The following is a 22,481-nucleotide window of genomic DNA, read 5'->3' as shown; positions in this document are numbered from 1 at the left end:
GAAGAGAATGGCTATGAAAAAAAAGACAGACCTGTCAGTGATCGACACCCATTAGTCAACTGTCATGAGGCAATGTGCACATAACTTCCTTTAGAGAAATCGTCCAAGATAAGGACTGTCAACATGATGTGTTTTTGTCTGGCTAGTCACCCTGCTATGTGTATATATATGGTCTGTTTATGTATTTCATTATTTTAGTATAGTTCTTAGTCTGAGGAAGATACAGGGTTGAGACGTTACATGTAAAATATTTTTAAATCTTAATAAACGTAGTGTTTTTAATATGGAAACAAGGCTTAATTATATTAACACACAAAAGGCTGAATAAAATAATGAATTCATAAATGCAAAGCCAAACTACATTTTTGTGTGAATGATTTATTGCACTGAGTACACAGGAAAGGTCAAGTATGAGTGCCATCATGAATTCGTAAATGGGAAGTCAAACTACATTTGTGTGTAAATGCTTTGTTGCAGTGAGCACACACAAAAGGATGAACAACATCATGTAGGCGTAAGTGAGCAGTTAAGTCACCTTTGCGTGTGAATGTTTTGTTGCAGAGAGTACACACGAAAGGACGAATACCATCATGTAGGAGTAAGTGAGCATTTAAGTCACTTTCGCATGTGAATGTTTCGTTGAGGTGAGCACACACTCAAGGATGGACACCATCATGTAGGAGTAAGTGAACAGTTAAGTCATCTTTGCGTGTGAATGCTTTGTTGCAGTGAGCACACACAAAAGGACAAACACCATCATGAATTCGTAAATGCACAGTCAAACTACTTTTCTTTGTGAATGTTTTGTTGCAGTGAGAACACACAAAAGGACGTATACCATCATGTAGGTGTAAGTGAGCAGTTAAGTCACCCTTGCGTGTGAATGCTTTGTTGCAGTGAACACACACAAAAGGACGAACATCATCATGTAGGTGTAAGTGAACAGTTAAGTCACTCTTGCGTCTGAATGCTTTGTTGCAGTGAGCACACACAAAAGGACGGACACCATCATGTAGGAGTAAGTGAACAGTTAAGCCACGTTTGCGTGAGAATGCTTTGTTGCAGTGAACACACACAAAAGGACGAACACCATCATGAATTCGTAAATGCTCAATCAAACTACATTTTTGTTTAAATGCTTTGTTGCAGTGAGCACACACAAAAGGACGGACACCATCATGTAGGAGTAAGTGAACAGTTAAGCCACATTTGCGTGTGAATGCTTTGTTGCAGTGAACACACACAAAAGGACGAACACCATCATGAATTCGTAAATGCTCAATCCAACTACGTTTTTGTTTAAATGCTTTGTTGCAGTGAGTGCACACAAAAGGACGAATACCATCATGTAGGAGTAAGTGAACAGTTAAGTCATGTTTGCGTCTGAATGCTTGGTTGCAGTGAGCACACACAAAAGGACGGACACCATCATGTAGGAGTAAGTGAACAGATAAGTCATTTTTGCGTAAGAAAGCTTTGCTGCAGTGAACACACACAAAAGGACGAACTCCATCATGAATTTGTAAATGCACATTCAAATGACATTTTTGTGTAAATGCTTTGTTGCAGTGAGCACACACAAAAGGACGGACACCATCATGTAGGAGTAAGTGAACAGTTAAGTCATCTTTGCGTTTGAATGCTTTGTTGCAGTGAGTACACCCAAAAGGACGAAAACCATCATGAATTCGTAAATGCACAGTCAAACTATTTTTTTTTGTGAATGCTTTGTTGCAGTGAGTGCACATGAAAGGCCGAATATCTTCATGGTTTCGAAAATTGCTGTTCGAGTGTTTTATCTCCATGAAGGCATTGTCTGCATTGGATGCTGAATCATCATTGTATTTTTTCAAATGCGTAGAATTTACTATACTTTCCTTTGAATCAATTACTTCATGTTCATTTACTTCCACAGCTCCAGGATAGGCATCTACGTCTCCCTCTAGACTCCTCAAACCACAAAGATCTACTGTAAACTCCTTCTTGTCAAAATTGCTGGAATGTAAAAAAATTAATTTCCCTAGCAATTTTAATATTACTGATTTTACACTGAATAACATTTTAAAGCATAGTCTCATTAAAATTAAAGCTTAGTCTGAATATTTATGTGTATAAAATAAAGGGGAAAAATTATATGTGGAATGCACAAATTGTTAGTGTCAAAAATATACTTCTTCACGTCAAAGTATTGATTTGCAAAAAGAAAGATACAAGTAATGGGATGCGCAATGAACAAGAAATATGATTTTTCCCACAAAACATGGTAGGAAAATGCACCTCACACCTTTCAAGAACATGAAATATAACCATTAAGCAGCATATTTTTTCACAATGTGTGTTTTCGTGAAAAACGAAGTATGCATGACTGTCATAATACTAGGGTTATTTAAGTAAGGACAGACCATTTTGCAATAGAAATGAAGTAAGTAAATACATAGAAATTTTCAGCGAAAAATGCAGGCTCGACGAGCACTCGAGCTCAGGTCTCTGGCATGCCTTGCCATTGTTCTAACCACTTAGCTGCCGAGGCAGCCTGGCTTGGCCTCGCCTGATTTTTCACTATCACTGTCTTACCTGCGTGGAATCGTCTCTGCCAGTGCTACCACAACGGGATTTGTTGCCTTGAAACACAGTAGACTTCGACGTTCCTGGTTCTTCCCAGCGTAGAGATGTTAATTATTGTAAATTAGGCACACACAGGAGATGTACTACGTAGAAATTTTCAGCGAAAAATGCAAGCTTGACCACGACTAGAACCTGGGTCTCTGGCATACCGTGCCATTGCTCTAACCACTGAGCTACCGAGGCAAGTTATTCAGGCGAGGCCAGGCCTGCTCGGTAGCTTAGTGGTTAGAGCAATTGCACGGTATGCCAGAGACCCAGGTTCTAGTCGTGGTCAAGCTTGCATTTTTCGCTGAAAATTTCTACATAATTAGTACATCTCCTGTGTGTGTCTAATCTACAAGAAGTAAGTACATGCTCTTTAAAAAAACATTTATTTTCTGAATTTCCTTGCCGGTTTAAACGTTTATCGTAACAAACTAAGACTTTTTGGATACCCTCCTCATAGAACTCTGGTGCCTGTGATGATAGCCAGTTACTCATGGTCATTTTCACTTTATTAGTGTCTAAATGCTTTCCACCCAGGAAGTTCTTCAGATGGCAGAAGAGGTGGTACTCACTAGGTGCAAGGTTTGTTTGTTAATTCCCGTTGAAATTGCACGTGAGCATGGAAATGAGTGCGTGCGTAGGATCTCGGCATTCTTTGAACAACATCATGGCAATTGTGTTTTGGGAAAGGCAGGGTGTTTTGTTAGTGGTCTTTTTGTCGCAAGGAACAACAATTAAGTCAGCTTCCGTGAACATCAATTAACTCAGCTTCCGTGAGTAACTGGCTATCATCACAGGTGGCAGAATTCTATGATGAGGGTATCTAAAATATCAAAGTTCGTTACGAGAAATGTTTAAACAGGCAACAAAATTATGTGTAAAAATAGAGAAGTCTATGTAATTCAGAAAATAAATGGTTTCTTGAAAAACATTTACTTACTTTTTTCTATTGCAAAACGGACCTTACTTAAAAAATAACCCTCGTATATGAATTGGTCATAATGTCTGTATTAACGAAATTTATGATGGAAAACTGAAGGCAAACAAATGTTTATACCCTAAATTCTTGCAATCAACTGAATCACACTCAACTTCTGATGAGTGTTGAATTAACAATAAAAAACTGTGCAGCAGGAGAATTTGTCCAGTCCCTGGCCATAAGACCTGCAGAAATTTTGAGGTGGACGAGTTTTCTCTTTTGATCCTCTTAGGGCATGCCTAAAGAAAGGAAAGAAATCTTGGGTAGACATCTGGCATACCGGGCCCAAGTTTTCTAGGGGCCCATAAATTAAAGATGGCTGCCACTTCACACACCAACAAAAGAAATCGATCATAGCTCCTTTAATATTGGTTTCTGACAATTTTTGTATAGACATATATTTTGTTCAGAATTACAAACTGAACAAAACATATTCTTACAGTTTTTCTCATATCTTGCATTGTTATGGAGATATAACCAGTGAAAGAATTCCGTACCCTTTTCTGCAAGGATTCTAAGCAATATTTTATATTGCAAGCTCCTGGCCATAAGACACAGAAATTTTTGATGTGGTCCAGTTTTCTCTTTTGATCCTGTTAGGGCATGCCTAAAGACAGGAAAAAATCTTGGGTAGACATCTGGCATACTGGGCCTAAGATTTCTATGGGCCCATAAATTCAAGATGGCCACCGCTTCACCACGCACCAACAAATGAAATCGATCGTAACTCTTTTAAAATTGTTTTTTGACAATTTTGTATGGAGACATATTTTGTTCAGAATTAAAAACTAAACAAAAAATATTCTTAGGTTTTTATATATCTTGCACTGTTATGGAGATATATCAAGTGAAAAAATTCCGTACCCTTTTCTGCAAGGATTCTAAGGAATATTTTACACATTACTTGACATTCCGGCATATAAAGGGCAAAAAAATTACGGCCTGTGATACTTTGTTGATGCCTACTAATGTCGTGCATGGCCTGTGTGATGTTAGACATTTAAAATGGCTGCCTCTGAAGAATTAACAAAGAAAATCGACCATGTCTCCTTATCTCATTCAGAAGTCATTTTGACATTTGTAGGTTCGCTGGGTTTTTGAATGAAGGGAAGACATGTGTATGAGGCATGCAATCATCAATCATAAGTATGATACTAGGTGTCTTGCTGGACAATGTGTCAAGAGAAGGTACATGTGTCGGGAATCCAAGATGGCCACCACAGAGGTTCTGAGCATAAAATACTGTCCATATCCTGATTTAGAGTTTGTTTATCAGATTTTTCCAGAGGTATTATCTGTTATTAAATAGCAAGTGAAAATTTAATATTATAATTTATGTAACTACAGTAGTGTCCAAAAGTTAAACATGACGAAGATCTGAGAAAATGTGTTATTGATGAAGTGTCAGAACTGCACAAAACGTTACGTGAATTAACAATTGTTTTTAGTGTGAAGACAAAAAGTCCAAAAATAAGAAAATTGAAGATCGCTACCTTAACAAGAAAGAGGTTTGTATGGGGCGTGATCATCCCCAACAGCTACACAGCATTTCAACGACGAAAAAAAAAAAAAAAATGGGCCCGGTATGCCAGATGTCTACCCAAGATATTTTCCCTTTCTTTAGGCATGCCCTAAGAGGATCAAAAGAGAAAACTCATCCACCACAAAATTTCTACGGGTCTTATGGTTAGGGACTGGATTAAATTCCTCAAAGGAAGCCTCATGTTAAATTTTACATTGTTTCATTAACTTTGTGATTATCAATAGTCTATACTCAGCTCACTAACAATAAATAAAATTAAATTAAATTTTAAAAAAATGTAAAAAGTGGAGTGATATAGTGGGATTTCAACCCATGCCCTTTTATCTTTGGTGAAAAACAAGGGATAAGGTTACCAGCATATTACTAACTGCTCTGTAATGTCTCACGGTCCAGAAACCTTTAAAAATATATCACTGTTTGTGGAAACATCCAGCTGCATGTCTTCCAAACAATATTCACTATAGATTGTGGAAAAAAATAATTATTGACAGCTGTTCAATATTTTGCAGGTTACTGCAGATCAAATGGAACCTAAACTTAACAGAAATTTACCTCTTTCTGTTCAAATTGACAGTTATTTTCTTCAGGTGAAGCAGAACCCAATTCAGGGTTTCAAGCATTACATATATTTTTCAGATTTCAAATCTAGTAGGAAAAATAGTAAAAATTCTCCAATAGCCAGTTCGTCCAATCCTTAAATTTAAATGAAACGTTGCTACCTCCCTTTGGGGGTGCAAACCCTTACCACGGCTATATAATGGGTTATTTTTACAATTGTGAAACAGAAGCAGCTCAAATCTTCCAACGGAGATTAAAGGTCATAATATATTATGGTAACTTTCTTTACAACACATGTTAATATCATTTTCGTTTCGGACACAGGAATATTTATAGGTTTCTTATTCAATCTAATTAAGTATTCTTCACATTCTCTATATATTCACTTCGAATATGGCATTAGTCTTTTTGGTAAATATTTACTATAGAACAAACACATTTCTTCATTTTTACAGAAGAAACTACCTAAGGAAATTAGTTTCTATAGCATTGTACAAGTTCCTTAAGGATTAAAAACTGACCAACAACGATTTTTTTTTTAAACTATGGTTGCCTAACCTAACCAAACCTAACATAACACTACGTGAATGGTGAGTGTCGCTACCTTTTTTTTTTTGTTTAGGGTATGCAGTGTTTCTAGTTTTAACCATTCAAGATAGCCACACTGACCATTGACGATAACCTCACAAACCATTCACGTAGTGTTAGGTTAGGTTCGGTTAGGTTAGCAAACATAGTTAAAAAAAAATCATTGTTGGTCACTTTTTCATCCTTAAGGAACTTGTACAATGCTATAGAAACTCATTTCCATAGGTAGTTTATTCTGTAAAAATGAAGAAATGTGTTTGTGCTATAGTAAATATTTACAGTATTTTTTCACTTCTATAATTCTTCCTTGGACGGACTTCCTTCCTTCTATGGTTGGTACTGACTTCCTTCCTCCTCTGGTTGGGACGAACTTCCTTCCTTCTCTGATTGGAGGGACTTCCTTCAATGGCCCATACTTTCTTCCCTCTTTGGCTTGGTTGTGAAACACACACACATGAGGATCTTTTGGATCACTTATTGTAATACCCTCGTATATTCTTCTTCTGCCGCAATTTACATACAAAGGTTTCAATATATATTAGGGATGGGACCGATTAATCAGTACTCTACCAGTATCGGCCGATATAGGCATATCGGTGTATTGGTTTATCAACAAAATTACCGATTCGATATATTGATAAAATCTGATAATTTAGTGCAAAATTCTGCCATTTTGTTGTAATTTTTATGGATAATCTCCATGCCCTACTTTCTATAAAAATTAAATGTCTAAATATGCAACTTCTTTTGCACTGCAGTCACCTGGAAACAAACATTTACTAAGGTCAATGAACCATTCACATTTTTCAAGGACCATTTGGAATTTTATATCGGATCGGTAGAATATCGGTTATCGGTATCAGTAAATTTTATATTGGTATCGACCAAAATTTCATATTGGCCCATCCCTAATATATATTGTCTTCTTTCCTTGACCCTTTCTAATGTTATATTTCACACAAGTCCTAATTGGTCTTTTGAGGAAATAGGACGTGTTAGTACTTCCCCACCATTTTTGATTCTTCTCTTCGTTACACAGTCCTTAACCCTTTTGCAAGCTCTTTTCCCTCTGACTCTTGGCATTTAGCTAAACTAAAACTTCCCCACCCTTGGGGTTATGGCTGGAATGTGCTGCCAACTACACTTTTAACAACAGTGTGTGAAGTCAGTGCCACAACTGGAACGTGCTAGCAGAGTTGGTGCAGATTGTGACGTGTAACCTAAAATACTTTGATGCTGTGATTGGAATGCATATCAAAACTTCCACTCTGAGTTCGAATATGCCGTAAGGAAAGACAGAAATTTCACTCAGTCTTTCAGCTTCTTACAATTTAATATTCTTTTACATGAAATTAATGGTAATATTCACATATATCTATATCATTCCATTCATTCTTTTCTTTTTCATGTTAACAATCCATATTAGCTATCAGTTTCTTCTAGCTTCATACATTTATAAACAATATATTTACTTTTATATCATCCGCCTAGTGATGGCATCTATGTTTAACACCCGTAACTATTTACATGTATTAGTCCTATTGAGTACGTAACAACATTAAATCAACTTAACACTGTATTAGCACATCGAGGCAATTCTCCAACCTCCATTAAGGCTAACAGATCTCTAATGTCAGCCTTAAATCCAAAGGCACTCCTTGGCTTCATTAAAATACTTAACAGCGTATTATGTTGTGTTGCAAATAAGATGGCGGAATTTCATATGACAGCTGTTGTGTTTAAAGGTTATCCCAAACCAATTTGAACACATCATTTGCATACCATCGCAAAATGTGCACAAGTTCAATTTATTTCTAAATCAATATTTCGTATTTCATATTCAAATTCATTCTGAAGTTGATTGATTGATTTATTAGCATCCGTTTAACTTCTACAAAAGTTCGGAATTGCCACATTGTACATGTACAATTAGATTTGATTGATTTAGTTTATTTTACTTCGCGTTTTGTGCCTCTTGGCTAATTTGCGAAGATGGGGATGAGTGATGAAATGATGAAATTGATGAATGGACATTCACAAACAACCAAGCCCGACCGGGATTCGAACCTGGGACCCTTGGCGTCGCAGCGCGATGTGCTAACCACTCGGCCACAGGGTCGGGCATGTACAATTAGAATATATCTAAAAAAACTACAGGCATAATATAAGATACAAGAGATAGTATGAGATACAAGATATAATATAAAATAAAATAAAATAAAATAAATGCATGCTCAATGTTTGCTTCATCTGCTATGACTTTATGTATATACACATAAACACATATTGAGCATCTAGATAAATGGAATTGAATTAAATAGAACGTGTTGCAAGGGAAAAATAAAAATAAATACCTAATGATAGGGCAGGTTTCTTTTATGTTATATTATTGTTGTTGTTCCTGCCACTTACGGTGACGATGTACTCTTGCACTGTGTTTTTTGTTATTTTTTCTACTATCCCAGTAAAGTATTTATTGAAATTTGATGCTACATCTTGGGGATTAACAATGCTCTTGCTTTCGTGTTATATTGTCTTTGTATTTTTCTTTCCCTACTATACCTAATTCAGCTTTCGCAATATGCCACAATGTTTTGTTAGTTGAGTCTAGGATCATATTGCTATTAAAGTAGTTTTTTTTATTTCTTGACTGAGTTTTCAATCTCCTTTCTTTTATCTTTTAGATATGACTTGAATGTTTCACTTCTGAATTGGTGTCTGCATTTTTATTCGTTATGATGAAATCTTTCCAGTTTTCTTTGATGTCGGGTGTTATCCAATTTGATTTTGTTTCAATGTATATATGTATTTTTTTTGTTGTTATTTTGGGAAATGCAGACAGCAATGTCTCGTATGCACCATTCACACCAGTTTGGTGGTATAGGCCATCCCACGATTCTCTACTTACTAAGTAGTTAAATAAACTAAAATTAGCTTCATTAAATTCTCTTTTTGTGGTATTTATGTGTCTATATGGTGTTTGGTTTAATTTTGTGCTGCAGTAATTTTTATGCATTGTGCGTCATGGTCTGAAAAGCCAGTACTAATTGTATTGACCCTGTATACAAATAAGTCAGTGTTTAAGAAAAACTGATCAATTGCTATTTTTAAAGTTGATGTGATTCGTGTGGGTACTCTCACAACTGCTGTCAGATTGTGAGCTTTCATCAATATTTCTACCTCATATACTATTTTTTGACTCAGGAAATCAATGTTAAAATCTCCCATTAGTATGGATTTGATTTTTTGTTTTGCATAAGCATGTAATATTACATCTAGTTTCCTAGTGAAGTTGTTGATATTACTGTTGGGTGTATCATGCAAATCGCATGTTAGGCTAAATGAGAAATCTTTTAAAATTGATTGATTGATTGAATTGGTTTATTTTACATCGCTTTTATGCCAATTTTGGCTAATTTGTGAAGATGGGGATGAGTGATGATATAATGAAACTGATGAGTGGGACTCACAAACATCCATGCCCAGGCCAGGATTCAAACCCTGGGACCTTATGCAGGCTGGCTGTACTTTTTAAAGTTTTGTCAATAATGGCATTATCAATATATATTATTCAAATTTTATTAATTTTGCCTGCAAGTCAAAACTATATGCTCATATTACATGAACAGGTTCCGCGATTTTTTTAAAAAAACACCTTCAATGCACTTAACCACAAACACAAAATATCACATGACTCTTTTAAAAAATATAACCGCCTCCTACATATTTATACATGTATACTCTTCTTCACCAGAATATTCATTGTCGTTGTCCACACTGTTTTCAAATGCATCATGTGTATGTCTGTTTATGACTTTCATTCCAATTATATGCTTACTTTTTTTAACTGAAAATATGTCAGAAAATGAAATATTGATTTAAATAAAATGAAGCAACTGATATAAACAGATAATGCATGTATTGTACTCTCATTTAACGTAAAAACAATTAGTGACATTAGACAATATAGCCCACAATCTTTGAAAGTAGTAGGGAATTACTCTTACTAACTTTTCAAATCATTATTCACCTAATCCAATTAACAAAATGGAAATAAAAGAATATTAATTTTGCAGTGAGAATGCTTGGCACAAACTTTCATCATTCGACATTCTGAATCACAGTGTGTCATAGGCGTGCACAGTTCCTCTGATTAAGGGGCAAAAGCCTTGATGAAAGTTCAGTCGGGAAAGAAGAACCTAATTTTATCCGACTGTTTGATGGGTGTGAATATATATATATACATATATATATATAACCAACAGTAAAAATCATATTCTCTCTCACACGTGCACGCTCCTTCATCCATTTAAGAGAAATCCATTTAGCAGCAGTACTTCTCTCCCTGGTAATTTACAATGTATTACAAAAAACAAATTGCAAGCGAAGCTTGCAGATCCAAATTTTTTCGATGAAAACAATATTGATTTAATATGGCATTCTCTTTTACATTTTTTTCACTTAAATCATTCGGCAACCCCTAGCTAAGGCATGACAAAACTGCAAGAAAAGCAGACATTGCAAGCGAAGCGAGCAAGAAAATTAAATTTTACAATACGTTTGTGCTTGTTCAGTTTATCAGTTACTTTGGAATTGGGTTTGTGCGCTACTTTGATGCCAAATGGGAGAAGGGCTTTGGCTATGCGGTTGGAAGTGGTGGGATGGTAGGGGAAGGCAAACCATTTATATTGGTCGCTGGGGGTTGATTGTGGCTGGGTTGCTTGTGGTTGGTTAGGGTGTCTGACCTGTATTTCCGCTTTACTGCACCAAGTGGAAAGTTGTGATTCAGTGTAGCCATGCTTTAGGGCTATTTCAGTGATGGTGGCTATCTCCTCTCGTAGATCCTTTTCTTTGTCACAGTAGGAGAAGGCTCTTCGATAAAAGTTTAGCCACACATTGGCTTTTTGCTTAGGGGGATGGCTAGAGAGAGCATGTATGTACTGGTTGCCTGCATCCGGTTTTTTGTAGATGGTGGTTGTGAATTTGTTAAGTGCACGTCTGATGGTGATGTCCAGGAAGTTGATTTTACCAGGTTTTTCTTGTTCTACGGTGAAATTGAGCCTGGGGTGGATGCTATTTAGCTTGTTCACTAGAAGGTTGAGTTCTTCTGTTTTTTTGTATACGACTATTGTGTCGTCCACGTACCTTCCATATCAGATGTATTGTAGTTCTGGAGTGTGGAGTGTCTCTTTTTCAGCCAGGTGCATGACGATGTTGGCTAAAGGAGCTGATAGCGGGTTGCCCATCGCAAGGCCCTCGGATTGGTTGTAGATTTTATCCTCAAACTGAAAGTAATTGTGTTTTAGACAAACTTCCAATAGCCTGGTTATCTCTTGTACCTCTAAGGCAGGGTTTCTGTTAGTTGTCAGCCATCTTTTTTTAAAGTGACCACAGCATTAAAGAAAATCGACAATAACGCTTACTTTTGGAGGAGGTTCATAAAGACAGTCTATTACATGGAAATACGTATAATCTAGATTATAAATATCATGATATCGCAGATTATAGGTATCTGCATAATATATTTCCTTAGTATAGCTAGGTAGAATAAATCTAATATCCAGATAAGTAAACTGAACTGCTATATAATAATATATTCTGGCTAACGGCTACATTTTTTTAGCTGCATCGCTATTTTGGGGAGAAACATGCCTCGTTTGCGGCAGCCCTAAAAAAAGGCCTGATTTGCACCACCCCAGGAACAAATCTGTTGATATCCATGGTGTAAGAGGCAGGAAAATGTCATTAATCTCTGTGTAAAACACAACTTGTAGTGAAAAAAAGAGCGATCCAGTCTCCACTACAATGACAAAGCAATAGTACCAGCAATCAATGGTTCAGCATTAATCATTGTTAGCATATTAGACATACACTTTCTGGAATTACAATTATTTTCGATATAATATTTGTTCAGAAATTTTAAAATTGCAATACGTTTAGAAACACTTGAGTTTACAGACCACTTTCCTCAATATATTTTATGATATTGTAAAACGTATGTACGAGATATTGACTCTTCTGCAGAAACGATAATTATCTTTAGTTAATATACAGTTTCCAAATGTATGTAATTCTTCTACTTTTACGTCGCCTTCTTGTAACTTTTGCTAATCATTGCAATGAGGATGAATGGTTTATTTTGTTATTATCTTATCTAGAGTCGCTTTCTGCCACTTTTGGCTAATTGTGAGAAAGAGGCAGAATGGTGAATGATGGTGATGTGCAGTGTGGGGAATGGAGGAGCAGGAGGATTCATCCTCCCAACTAGGTGTCTTTCCTAGTTTTTGTTTTGAGTCCACTTTATGCACAGAGACAGCTAATTCAGACTGGATCTGAACCACTAGTGCCTCCGCCAGGTATCTAACCTAGGGCCCCTTTGATTACAAGGTGAAAAAATGTCCATTGTGCCTTCAGGGAAGCATTCCCAACAGGAAACTTACATAAAGCATATCTCCACCTGTCGCTCATTTAGCTACACCAATGAAACACCCCCCAGCTATAAAGTTAGAGCAAACTTCTAACGAATTACACTCGTATAATGATCGTATTTTCCAGTAAGTACAACTACCATACTAGGGACTTCTTTTGAATATCCATGAGCTTGTTTCAAGTTTTATTTCTTATGCAGAAGTAGCGTAAAAGTAGCAAGTAGTGCACATGAGTAGCATAGCGAGCTACTTCTTGGTAAATGTAGCTGTAGCGAAGATACATTTTTTGACAAGTAGCTGTAGCTGTAGTGAAGCTACTTTTAAAATGTAGCGTTCTGATCACTGTGAATAGGTTTAGTACTCTATAAACTCTATTCATGATCACATATATTAACTACTACATTAAATCCCAACCAATATTTTAAGAAAAAATAACACTAGCTAAATTGCCCTTCATCCTGGAAAGATTTCTAATTGTTAAAATATATTGCTGCAAAATGTAGCCAATGTAGTGCTGCTGATATCTGTTTGCTTTTAAGTCCACTTGATGCCCAGAAAGGCTAATTTAATTAGATCTGAACCTTGTAGCACCACTACCAACCTTCAAGGCACTGTAGTGCTGTTCAAGTTTGGGGTAGGGGTTAGAAGTACCAAAATGCACTGACAATTGAGCAATCACTGCTGCAAATGGACTCAAGGTGGGATATATCGATTGCCTACCCATGAGAGATACTTGGATTCAAAGATAGAAATAAGGCATATGCCAAGAACACCGAGATACCGCTCAATTCAAGCGAGGTCTTCAATATCCCTCTCCACTCGCTTGTGAACAATTGTAAATCTTTACCCACTGAGTGGAGACCTGAAGCTAATTACTATCATACTCTGCTGAAGGCTGTTCACTAACTGGAAAAAAATACCCTTTCACAAGCAATAAAGTGAAATGCAATCAAGTGGTTCACATTTTAACAATGACATTTAATAATGTCGAGCTTAACTCAAAGAGTTCAACATTTACAAGGACCATCTTTAAATACTTCCCCAAACAACATCAAAATATGCCCACCCTCTTTCTAGAAACTTCATTGATTACAATCACCAATACATACAATCCAATATAAACGGTGTCCAACACTCTACCAACAAACTTGACTCTCTCTCCAATCAATGAATCTATTCGCATACCATTACAACATTCACCAAAAACATGATTCACCTCATACTGAGATTTCCTTGGCCCCAAGAGAAACCACCCCTGAATCATTAAAAGTTCTGCCAGCATTTCATTTCATTCCTATTTCCTACATACATATTCCAATCTCAGTCAAAATCCAACTTCGCTTGACGAGTAGTTCAAATGCGTCGCGACAATTATAGCTCCGCACACACACTGACAGGAATCACTCCACTTGAGGACATACCTATAATATTGGAACACTCCTCTACTTCGTATCCTTCACGCCATTAAAACTGGTCTCTCTAGGAATCATCTCTATGCGGGAAGCTTCTGGAACTGGACAACGACGTGGCGATAAATCTATTCTCCTTCTCGTCATAACTAACTGGCCCCGTTTACTTTCTTGATTCCGCTCTATAACCATGGGCAGGACATCAATCTGGAACTGGAAGGCTTCTTGCAAACTCTGGAACCCTTCTCTCAGAAACATGGCAGGCAGGTGGCAGTCGTCAAAATCTGGACACGAGCACAACAGCTAAGGGAGTCCAAATTGAGCACTGGATTCACACTGGGCAACTCCAAGCCTCTGAGACTCCACGCAAATCCTGGAACTGCTCACAAGCGGCGAGATCCAGTTGTTTCCTCTCATACACACTTCAATGCCAAAGCACTCGTTTCGACGAAACCCAACTCAATGGGGTTGCATTAGACCAAGAGATAGTGTGCCCTGGCGAAGCACTTGACTGTGAGAAAAGGTCGAACATGCACTCTGATGTGTCTTGCTACGCTCTTCTTCCTCTTGGCAAAGCACCGGCAGGTGGTGCTGCTGATGCATGATCCAATGGCCATCATGATGTCAATAATGAGCAATAGTACAAATCCACAGAATAAAGTCATAGATGTCACATGTTTGTGATGGAAGTGTCATGGGGAGAGTGACACACACCATCACAACCTGAAGTTAAAAGTGGAATCCGAAACACAATGCAGCTCGAATGGGTATTGTACCCAGAAACCCTTGATTACTAGTGGTCTCGTAAAGTGTTTCAAAGGCTTCTAACAACTTTCCCTACTTTTTGTGACATCCACATTTCTGTGCTGTACAATCTCACACTCCACATATTTATTTCAGTTTGTGCATGAAACTTACTGTATTCACTTTGATACTAGGGCAAAAGAAAAACCAAACTAGGGAAGGTAAATGTATACTTATTTGTGCTATATCAAGAAGAGGAAAAAGAGCTAAGCACAACTCCTTGATCATTTGTATTCTTCACTTTGTCACGATAGACCAACATAAACATGAATTAGGTTCTCGCAAGGAGAAAGTCATCATCTTGTCTGTACATATGAAAGTGTAAAAAATATATGTACCTCCAAAACCATAATAAAACACAACAAAATTTCACATTTAGTACATATAGCATAGCTAGAAATACAAAGTGGTTATATATTTGTGTTTCTAAGTAACACAGATAGTAAAACATTTTAATCAAAGTGCAATTTTAGAGAGTTTTGTGTTTGATATCTTTTCAACAAATGATGAGGAATATGATCTCATTCTCTCTTTGGTTTCTATTCATGTCCATTAGTGCTGCATGGGACCTCTTTCGATCATTCCAACTCATTTCAGTCTTCCATGCTTGAGCTAGTAGTAGAATGATTGTCAACGTTCCATATTTCTTCAGAGCCTAACTAAGCAATAATGTGAACCTAAAACCCCTACATTGAAGGAAACTACTTCGTGTAATTACAATTCTAAATAATAATTCAGTATATTATTGTGTAAGACTCAAATACAATATGTATGAAAGTATGCAATATTTACAAACCGAAAAGTAAATTGGATACACATGCTGACAGACCTGCCGAAACAATTACAAATATTGTATCACAGTGCATCAAGTACGTGTAGATCATTATCGTTCACTTACCAAAAAGGACAATCATATTTTGCGAAATACTGCAATTGCAGTTATAACATTCAATCTAACATCATTTTAATGTCCCAGGTTTGATAGCGGTGGATTGATTTAGAGTTGTAAGTCCACTTTATACACAGTAAGGCTAATTGGGACTGGACCTACAGTTTAAAGTGGGATCCGAACCACTATGTGATTCCCCCGGGTATCAAACCTGGGACCCCTTGATTACAAGGCGACGATGCTAACTCTGCGCCATTGTGGAGGCCCTCGATACCGGTGGAGACCCACAGTGATTCGGATCCCACTTTAAACCGTAGGTCCAGTTCCGATTAGGTATACTGTGTATAAAGTGGACTCAAAACACCAATTCAATTAATAAATCAATCATTTTAATGTGACAATAATCGTAGAAACACAAAATGTCAGCCTAGGCAGTTTCAGCCCATAATCATCTATTTCATTTTCATATATCTCGGTAAGATATACAAAATTGTATTTTAACATGGAAATGATGACTATGCTCACTTATTTTTCAATTTCACTTCGTCCCATACTTCATGATCGATATTTGAGAACCCACTAGAAAAATGACGGAAATATGAGTACTATTGGTGAGCCCAACTTAAGAGTTCAGTATGGGGCTTATGGCAACAGTGTTGGCGCATGGTGCACAGTAGAAGAAGGCTCCGGCGCGCATCGAACGTCTGCTGTAGTGCATGCTGCAACAAAAGTTAGTGATCAACGAAACGGGTACTGTTCAATACAAGAATGCAAATCCTTCCTCCATGATTAGATGGGAAGTTGTTCTTTCATGCGGCTGTGGTACAGATTAATGATGGTCCATGGAGGGAGATTGGCAAATAAACTGTTCCCGAATATACTTGTCATACATCTTGCTGTCCATTTTATTGTGTACGTTGGCCATGGTTTTTTTTGTTTTTTTTAAGTCCACTTTTTGCACAGAAAGGCTAATGGGGACTGGACCTACAGTTTAAACTGGGATCCGAACCACTATATGCCTCCACCGGTTATCAAACCCAGGACCTCTTGATTACGAGGCCAGGACGTTACCACTGTGCTATTGGAGAGGCCTGTTTCACATTTCTCGGCACACTGTCTCGTTTGAGAAAAAAACGTGTTCATTACCGGCATGCACCATAGCAAATCTCTCTCCCCGACCTGTAGGTGCTTGCAAACCACTCGTAAGGCCACAAAGAAAGTCTTGTTGTGTCTTTATTGTTTTGTCCCTCCATTCTTTTTGCACAGCAGCAGCTCCACAACTCAACAGTCGTAGGCGGGTCTAGGTTATTTTTTGGGACGTGCACGGAATATGCTGTAAGCATTACATAATATTGGAAATATAATGTGCAGATTTGCAACTTATTTGACTCATCAAAAAGTGCCCTTATATCAGTGGTGTGCCCAGTGCTTTCGACGAGGTGGGGGGGGGGGGTAGTATGTATACTTCTAGTAGGTGGTCCTCATATGCCATCTTCTTCTTTTAGGAATACTTATCCAAGGGGGAGTTATGACCAGCACATACCTGCATTGAACACGTCACGTCATTCATATCAATACAATTAGAAGGGTTCGTTCTAGGTCTGATTTGTGGTCAGGGCACTTTGATTATAAGGGGATAGCATTAGCAGAATTTCTGTCGTCGCATTATAATCAACGGATCCAGGGTTCAATACCTGCTGGAGGCACATAATGGTTCATATCTCACATAAAACTGTAGGTCAGTCCCAATTAACCTATCTGTGCATAAAAATGGACTTAAAACTCAATCAATCAATTTAGAGGTGTGAAATAAAAGGAGTTCTATTATATTTGTATGAAGAATAATTATAGAAAGAAGTAGACGGACATTCTTTTAACTAGCTAGGAAAAACGGCCCGATCATTTTTTTGATCTTTTAATATGATACTATCAATACTATTCATAACAGCTACTTAGTCATCACTTTGGGAGGGGCAAGCGAACCTCCTCCTGAAAATTCTGCCAATGTATTATATACCTACAATGTGGCTGCGACTTTTCGCTGCACATCGCCTCATATAAAAGTTGTATTCGAAGTCATTGCATTTCCTCTGTTTTTTGTTTATTTATTATTTTCTCTTCGAATATTAACGACTTTTGTTTCTGACAGAAACACTCTTGTTTAGGTGTGGTGATGTGAAAAGGAAAAGCCCATAAGTGCCCATACTGAACTCTTAACTTGGGCTTCACTATAATACGGTTCGAGAGTATTCCACTATGCCATCTAGTGTTGGACATGTGAACTATTTGCCGCTCAAGTGAAAAACACTAATTGCAGCACTCTAATGTTCATGGTCTCATGTTCAATTTCAATGCAAGACCAATACGATTGTTGATGCTATCCACAAGATGTTTGGAAGCAGCCACAGACAAAACAGTACTCTGGTTACTTAAATTTGGTTGTATTTTTATGATTACATGTTTTATTATTTGAAAAATTGAGGAAAGTGTACAGAAGATATAGAAGTGTTTTCTGACAAAATAATTGGCCATATATTTTTCAATTACGATGGTATTTCATTCATAACTTTGGAAAAATGTTCGACAATTTTTTTCTATGAAATTCAAATTTTCAATAATTGACCAGTAAAGCTTTCATCAATAAAAACACAAACATATTTTAATAAGTACTGTGCAAATATAGAGAGAAATCTAAATTCTGAGTAAAATCAATTAATAAAATTGATGAACCCGACATATAAATTGGTTTGTTCAGAACAAAATTGAATATTGGCTGTTGGTACACTCCTAAATTAAGATAATACAAATAATAGGAATTCATTTCCAATAAATCAGCTTGAATTCCCACTCCAGTTTATTTTCATTGCAGCTTAAATGTTACTATTGTTAGGCAGCGAAAGTTAAACATCTCCCATTTCTCTCTACACATTTGGCTTTCTCTACTATTCTACTCAATTGTAAAAGTATAGGGTGACACAGCACATTACCTGAATGAGTAAAGTGATAGTATTTTTTGTATTGCAGTTGTTCCCTGTAGTTTCATTTCTCGCTGCTAGATGGTGGCAAATTCAGGATGGTGCTTTCTGGAGCTGAAAATAGAAATTTGTGTGCTGCATTTTGATAAAATAAAAGAGTGCTACAGAAATATCCAAGGGAGATTTAGGAGAAAATACAGGAAAGAAGCACAAAGCAGGAAGGCAATCGGAAATTTGTTGCAACCAAGTGCTTGTAAACAAAGGAAAGAAGTGGTCGGACAGGCGTGATTAGTGACATTGAACGTGTGAGGAAGCATTCACACGAAGCCCTAGGAAAGCTACACATAGAGCTTTATGTGAGCTGGTTACGTCACCAATGACTTGTGTAAAAGTGTGTATGAAACTACCAACTGCACTTAGTGCAAAAAGTATATCCCAAAGACAAAGAAAGGAAGTAACAGTCTCGCTGTGAATTGTAGCAGAGAAAATGAATTAGTGGATTTCTTAATTTTCGGTGATGAAGCAACATTAGATTGCCTTCCTTTTTGGGGCATCTTTTCTGTATCTGCTTATAAATCTTCTTTGGATATTTCAGTAGCACTCTTTGTTTTATCAAATATGTTGCACACAAAAATTTGTAGGTCCAGAAAGAACCATCTTGAATTTGCCACCATCTAACAGCAATAGCATTTTATAGGTTTGTCGCGTGTTACTCACAAATCCAGAATATAAAAAAGGAAAGTTAAAAATTGTACTTACGTATGTGAGTATAGTGCTCTTATTGTAGAACGACGTTTCAGAGATTGACTATCTCTTTCCTCAGGTTCGTATAAAAACTAAGTACTTGGCATAGTACTGCATCAAAAATGTAATATGAGGATTGTGGTTAAGGGTTGGTTAGGATACATTTAAAATATTAAGTTTTTGCTATTAGAAGTACGTAAAAAACAAAGCCGTTCCCTAATAAAACTTGTACAGTAGACCTATTCACAGGTAAAAAAGTTAAAAAAGTTAAAAATCTAAAAAACCTGCATAAATCAATGCAACCTGCAGGTTTGGCCTTTCCTACCCAACTGTGCTTATCTATCCACATGAAGGTCAATTCTCAACGAATATTTCCCCTCCCCTTAATTTTCTCGTTTCCCCTTATTACGTCACAAATCCAACGTGAATTCTCGTTCCTCTCTTGCAGCTTGCATAACTTCCGGAGTGACGTGGAAACCGATATTGGGTTCAATCTTCCAGGCTTTATCCCATTTTTTGAGGAAATTGATCCACCCTTCTTCCAAATTTCCTTCGTCCCTATTAAGATTATTCTTCCCCCCCCTACAAATACTCGCTGTTTCATACACGTTTCTTCCTAATTTCCTCCCCTCTTTTCTGATTATATCTTTTTTTGCGATTCTATGCCCACTTTCCAAAATGTGTTCTGAGAGACCCGTTTTGGGAACTTTTTCCCTTATGTCTTTTTCATGCTCGCTCCATCTTTTACCCATATTTCGGCCCGTCTGTCCTATGTACTCCTTCCCGCATTGGCATTCTATTCGATAAACCCCCTTCTGTTTTTCCGGTATTTCCCTAGTTGTCTTTCCTTTCTTATAATCGGTGAAGTATTTTTCTACATTCTTTGGTGCTTTCATCCCGCAAACGATTCCAAAATCTCTCGTTATTTTTCCGATTTTTTCCGATACGGATTGATGGTAAGGGATGCCAACGTACTTTACCCTCCTATTTTTGATTTTTTCCCCTTCTTTTTGATCCCCTTCTTTCCTAATAATTTTCCGTGCTCTCTCCGCTATCTTATCCATTTCTCTATTTGTGTATCCGTTTTTTAATCCTGTTTTTCTTATCCACCGAATTTCGTTGTCTTTTTCTTTTTCATTATTGCATAGTCTACCGGCCCTAATAAAAAAGTTAAGGAATACGTTTTTCTTTGTTATTTCGGGGTGCGCCGATTCCTTGTTAATATATAAGTTCCCCGATAGGGGTTTATGATGTACTCCTGTTCTAATCCTATTCCCTTCTTTCAAGATACTAAGATCCAGGAAATTGATTTTTCCATCGCTTAAGTTTTCCCTAGTGAAGTTTATTCTTTCGTCTTGTTTTTCTAATTCTTCAAAAACCTTGTTCAGTGCTACCCCCTTTCCTATAATCAAGATATCATCAACGTATCTCCCATAATATTTAATACCCATTCCTGTTTTTTCCAAAGCTGCCTTCTCAATGAAGTGCATAAAAATGCTCGCTACTATACCCGAAATGGGGTTTCCCATCGCCAAGCCTTCTTTTTGTCTATAAATACTGTCATTGACATAGAAAAAGTTATATTCCGTTACAAGATTATACCATCGTACATATTCCCAAGCAGTTAGGATGTCTATTCCTTTTTCTAACAGCCACCTTAGTAAACAATCTCCCGCCCGCCCCCTCGGTACACTTGGGTATAAGTTAACAACATCAAAACTACTTATTGTATCCTCGTCATCAATTTCCAGATTTTCTATACATTCTTTAACTTCTACGGCATTCCTAACGCTATATTGGGTGTTCTCATTTACCTTCCTTATTCTTTTTACCAGCATTTTTGCTAGCCCATATCCCGGATGTTCGTATGTTGGTATAATAGGCCTAAGTGGTATGCCTTGTTTGTGTGTCTTAGGTATTCCAAAAGCAATTGGTATGTTGCCAACTTTAATTTCCTTAATAAGGATTTTCTTTTCGCTTGTGCCCAATGTAATGCTTGTCTCTACCCCTTTTTTGATCTCTCTTCTAATCTTATTAATAGGGTCTTTCTCTATTTTCTCAAAATCGTTACCTTTAAAGCTATCTTCTAATTTTTGGTGATATTCCTCTCTGTCCATGATAACCATCTTGTTTTCTTTATCAGACCTAATTAGAAATACGTTATTCGCCTTCACCCATTTTCTTACATTTTTTAAATCGCATCTTAGGTTTTCGTTTACTTTCTCTTTCCGTGTTCTATCTCCCCCTTTCATGTTCGTTTCCTTTTTAATTTCTTTTTGCAAGTGTTGTTCTACAATATTACGTATCCTTTGTCTAACCTCAGTTTTATCCTCCCTTTCGTCAATAGTTGTTACGATCGTTTCTACTGCTATTATGAATTCCTCTTTTTCAAGTTTCTCTACCCCTATTGCAAATTTCTGCCCCTTGTTCATAATCCTAATCAACTCTTTAGGTGGTTTGTGGGTGGTTAAATTTAAAATGTTCTCATTATTTCCCCACTCCTCTGTTTTTTGTTTCTTATTCTCTAGATTATCCTTCCTATTCAATTTTAATTTCATCAATTTCCTCTCTATAGTATTACTATCCCTAAATTTGGCTTTTTCCACAGCTCTAAAGTGTCTCTCTTCAATGCGGTTCCACGTCACTTCGTCTAGTTCCCCACTAACTTCCAAATGTAATCTATAGCATTCCTTATTAAGACGTTCGACTTGTCCATGTGCTTCCTTAAAACATTTCCCTAGTATTTTAAACTGTATTTCTTGTTTTTGTTCAATCATGCCTACACTCAACGGTTTATACCCCCATTTTAAAAAGTTTGGTAAAACCCCCATTTTCCTGCATTGTTTTAAAAATCTAATCCTGATTAAACCCTTATTCAACTTAATCCTCTTATTTTCTAGTGCACGCACTTTTCTCCCCGTACCGTTGAGTGTAGGCATGATTGAACAAAAACA

General features: G+C 37.0%; 1 protein-coding gene across 6 annotated transcripts in view; it reads right to left on the bottom strand.

The window, feature by feature from the left end:
• LOC145990877 (uncharacterized) overlaps positions 1-22,481 on the bottom strand; it is a 42,735-nt gene that overhangs the window by 1,810 nt on the left and 18,444 nt on the right. For 2 of the 6 annotated variants that reach the window (XM_083126330.1, XM_083126331.1), the window contains exon 4: positions 4-1,995. The exons of 1 other annotated variant lie outside the window; for it this stretch is intronic. In XM_083126330.1, coding sequence (XP_082982456.1) covers positions 657-1,995 — 1,339 coding nt within the window. In that variant the 3' untranslated portion in view covers positions 4-656. Of the gene's footprint in view, positions 1-3; positions 1,996-11,423; positions 11,564-16,205; positions 16,528-22,481 lie in introns of those variants that run through there. 3 more of the 6 variants (XM_083126332.1, XR_014441990.1, XM_083126333.1) reach the window with 3 other exon arrangements.

Source organism: Lepisma saccharinum, chromosome 8 (assembly GCF_977018435.1).
Source record: "Lepisma saccharinum chromosome 8, izLepSacc3.1, whole genome shotgun sequence".
NCBI lineage: Eukaryota > Metazoa > Arthropoda > Insecta > Zygentoma > Lepismatidae > Lepisma > Lepisma saccharinum.
The sequence above is the reverse complement of the archived record's forward strand: the minus strand, read 5'-3'. Positions and strand labels throughout refer to the sequence as shown.